At 44.6% G+C, this 3741-nt stretch overlaps 1 protein-coding gene across 1 annotated transcript; it reads left to right on the forward strand.

The window, feature by feature from the left end:
- Nucleotides 1-746: 746 nt before the first annotated feature.
- Nucleotides 747-1679, forward strand: LOC118757173. Its single transcript, XM_036491908.1, has one exon. It carries the CDS (start codon nt 747-749, stop codon nt 1677-1679), a length of 933 nt encoding a protein of 310 aa, XP_036347801.1.
- The last annotated feature ends 2062 nt before the right edge of the window (nt 1680-3741 follow it).

Genomic DNA, 3741 nt, shown 5'->3' on the forward strand with positions numbered 1-3741 from the left:
TGTGGCAACACCAAATCCAGCAAGACAAAAATGCAACTCTGCTTATTCGTTTAGCGTTGCTCCTTTTTTGCTTCTTTCCCTTTTGCTGCTGGAAATCATCCGAGACGATCGCGTGTTCCTTGGGTATCCTTACATTTATATATGTGACTTTTATAACTTGTTTTTTGATAAATAGAAAATATTTGTACGAGCTTAATTTAGAATAAATAAAGCGTATTCGTAAGTGGAACTATATCCACATATTGGTGACCCCGAAAACTGAGCATTGCTACATAAGTTCACGCGAACATAACCCCAAATTAGTGGGTGCGCCGTAATCTTACTGGCGCCAGCATTATTATATCCATCTGCATCAGCTATTCATCGCTACCCAACGTTAAATTCTGTGCACAGCTTGGTCGGCCGTCTGTTCCAACCGCATCCGGCACATTAGTTTATGTCCTGTCAATCGCACATTAAAGGTTCCCACTACAGTTGGGCCAAAGACGAGAGCACCACGCTAGTTTCTTCTTTGAACTATTTGTGAAGACTGAAATTGCCTTCATCTACTCACAACTACTTCACATCTCTAGTCCCAACACCTGATTGTGCACTATCACGGCGCAACATATTCACACGCGTTCCATCGTGCACAGAAATTACAAAGACTTGATTTAGCACTCCGCCATTACTCACCATTGCTGTACTTCATTAGCCACCGCGTTTTACATTACATAGCCGAGTATATCAACAATCAATACTTCACCATGCCAACGGACGGTGAAGACGTTGACAATGCTATCGTCAATAATCCAGCCGCGCCACCGGCACCTGCTCCTGCCACGCCATTTGGTCATGGTACGGAAACCACCGACGTAAACAGTTTCGCAGCACGAGTGCAAGTACCGCAGCTAAGCGGGTTCTCCCTGCAGAGCATCGAATCATGGTTCACTCGACTTGAAGCATTCTTTGGGATCAATAACTTTGGAAAGATGAACCAAGATCAACGCGACAACACAAAATTCAACATAGCAGTCATGTATATGGATGAACGTCTTCACGAGCAAGCATTTGATGTCGTACGGAACCCACCTGCAAAGTGTAAGTACGAGGCGTTACGCACGACAATTTTGAGCAAATTTTCCGTTTCACCGATTGCCCGCCTGGAGCAGTTGACTTCCGGTATTCAACTGGGCGACAAAAAGCCAAGTCATATGTTAACTCAACTTCAGCGAACTGGAGTTACATCCGACAAGCAACTCATCAAAGATTTTTGGCTGCAAAAGTTACCTGTATCAGCACGGGCAGTCATCACCGGCATAGACAAGGGTAATCCAGAAATGACGCTGGAACAACTAGCGTCAATAGCTGACGAGATAATTGACGTAGTACGCGCGAACTCAGTGGATGCAGTCACTGCCCGCAACCCCCAAGTCCACACCGTGAATAACGCGACAACGCCTTGTGGTAGCAATTCATCGATCGAAAGCCGAATTGAACGCATTGAACGGGCTCTTTCACGCATAGAGACGAGCACTAAGCGGGATAGCAATCGCAGATCTCGTTCTCACAGTCGTAACAAAGGCGCCATGCGCACCTCGTCCAACTCCCAGCCAGTTATCTGTTGGTACCACAAGCGATTCAGCGACCAAGCGCAGAAATGTAATTCACCATGCAACTATAAATCAACAAAAAACTAATGCCTTCGGCAGCATCTGCAGCTACTGCTGTCGAATCATCGCACCAACAAGGCTGCATTAATCACAGTAGTACAACTCACAGACTTTTCATCTTCGATCGCAAATCAAACAAGCGATTTTTAATCGATACTGGTGCCGACATATCGGTCGTTAATGCACATACTACTACGCGTTCATCCATGGCGCAATCAACACCTCAATTATTCGCAGCCAACAATTCCCAAATCAAGACATTTGGTACTATACGCCTAAATATTGACTTAGGACTCCGAAGGCCATTCGAATGGACGTTTATCGCGGCCGAAACCAAGCACAACATTATAGGAGCTGATTTTTTAAGCAAATTCAACATCCTGGTAGATGTTCACAATTCGACTATCATCGATGGGCAGACTAAATTGAAGAGTCGAGCCATATCCGCAGTCGATGTGCAACAATATTCAATTACAACTTACGACACTAATTGTAAATATGCTGAGCTACTGCGTGAATTTAGCGACATTACGCAGTGCAATAAAACCTTCGGGGCTGACGTCAGCAACAACAAAGTGACTCATTTTATCGAAACAGAAGGCCAACCTGTATTTTCCAGACCACGAAGGTTAACACCAGACAAATACCAAGCAGTTAAGGAGGAGTTCCAATATCTCATGAAGCTTGGCGTTTGTCGACCGTCAAAGAGCCCTTACGCCTCGCCTCTCCACGTCGTGCGAAAAGCTGATAATTCTTGGCGACCCTGTGGCGATTACAGGGCACTCAATGCGCAGACACTACCCGATCGTTACCCGCTGCCACACATTCAGGATTTCACCTGCTACTTACACGGTAAATCGATTTTTTCAAAAATCGACCTATACCGGGGGTACTACCAAATCCCGGTTGCTGAAGAAGACGTGCCCAAAACAGCAGTCACTACACCCTTCGGGCTCTTCGAATTTCTACGCATGCCCTTTGGTCTTCGAAATGCTGCCCAGACCTTTCAAAGGTATATGCACGAGGCTCTGCGCGGGTTTGACTTCGTTTTTTGTTACATCGACGATGTGTGTGTCGCATCAGCATCAGAAGAAGAGCATACTAAACATTTACGACTTGTTTTCGAAAGATTGCGACAACATCGCCTCACTATTAATTCAGCGAAGTGCGTTTTCGGTGCAACCCAAATTGAATTTTTGGGTCATTTGGTCACACCTAAAGGTATTAGCCCAACTGCGGCAAAAGTTGAGGCAATTATCAAATTCCCTTTGCCGAAATTCGCATTTGAGTTAAAGCGGTTCTTGGCCATGTTAAACTTTTATCGCAGGTTTATACCACATGCTATCGAGCATCAGCAACACCTCAACGCACTTGTTGGTGGTAATAAAAAGAAAGATAAATCACTCATCGTTTGGAACGAAATCTCTATGTATCATTTTCAACAGTGCAAAAACGACTTATCCAACGCTTCACTATTAGCTCACCCAGCTCCCTCAGCAAACATCATTCTCTGTACAGATGCAAGTAACAGTGCCATGGGAGCAGTGGTACATCAAATCATAGAAGGTGCGCCTCAACCGCTTGCTTTTTTCTCCAAGAAGTTTTCGAACGCACAATGCAAGTACAGCACATACGATCGGGAACTGCTCGCAATCTACAGTGCCATTAAACATTTTAGGTATCTGTTAGAAGGAAGAGAGTTTACTATAGCCACTGATCATAAGCCGCTCACTTTTGCATTCACTCTGAAGAAGGACAACGCATCTCCGCGACAAATACGTCATCTCGACTTTATCGGACAATTTTCAACAAACATTGTACACATTTCAGGAGCGACGAACATCACTGCAGATGCGCTATCACGCATAAACGCGCTTAATATATCATCTGATGACGTTATTGACTACGAAGAGATGGCTAAACAACAACTAAACTGTGAAGAGCTTCAACAAATGCTAAATACAGGCAAAACCTCTTTACGCTTTAAATTAGTCAAATTACCATCGACGGAAACTTCTATAATGTGTGATGTCTCTGGAAGTGCAGCACGCCCATATGTGCCACCGGAACAACGAGAGAAAGTTTTAGC

This window comes from Rhagoletis pomonella, unplaced genomic scaffold, assembly GCF_013731165.1.
Source record: "Rhagoletis pomonella isolate Grant_MI unplaced genomic scaffold, Rhpom_1.0 Rhpom_scaffold_15017, whole genome shotgun sequence".
In the NCBI taxonomy this organism is placed as follows: Eukaryota; Metazoa; Arthropoda; class Insecta; order Diptera; family Tephritidae; genus Rhagoletis; species Rhagoletis pomonella.

What these genes read in the sequence shown, in the direction of transcription:
- LOC118757173 (XM_036491908.1), top strand. Translation starts at nt 747, where the DNA reads ATGCCAACGGACGGTGAAGACGTTGACAATGCTATCGTCAATAATCCA.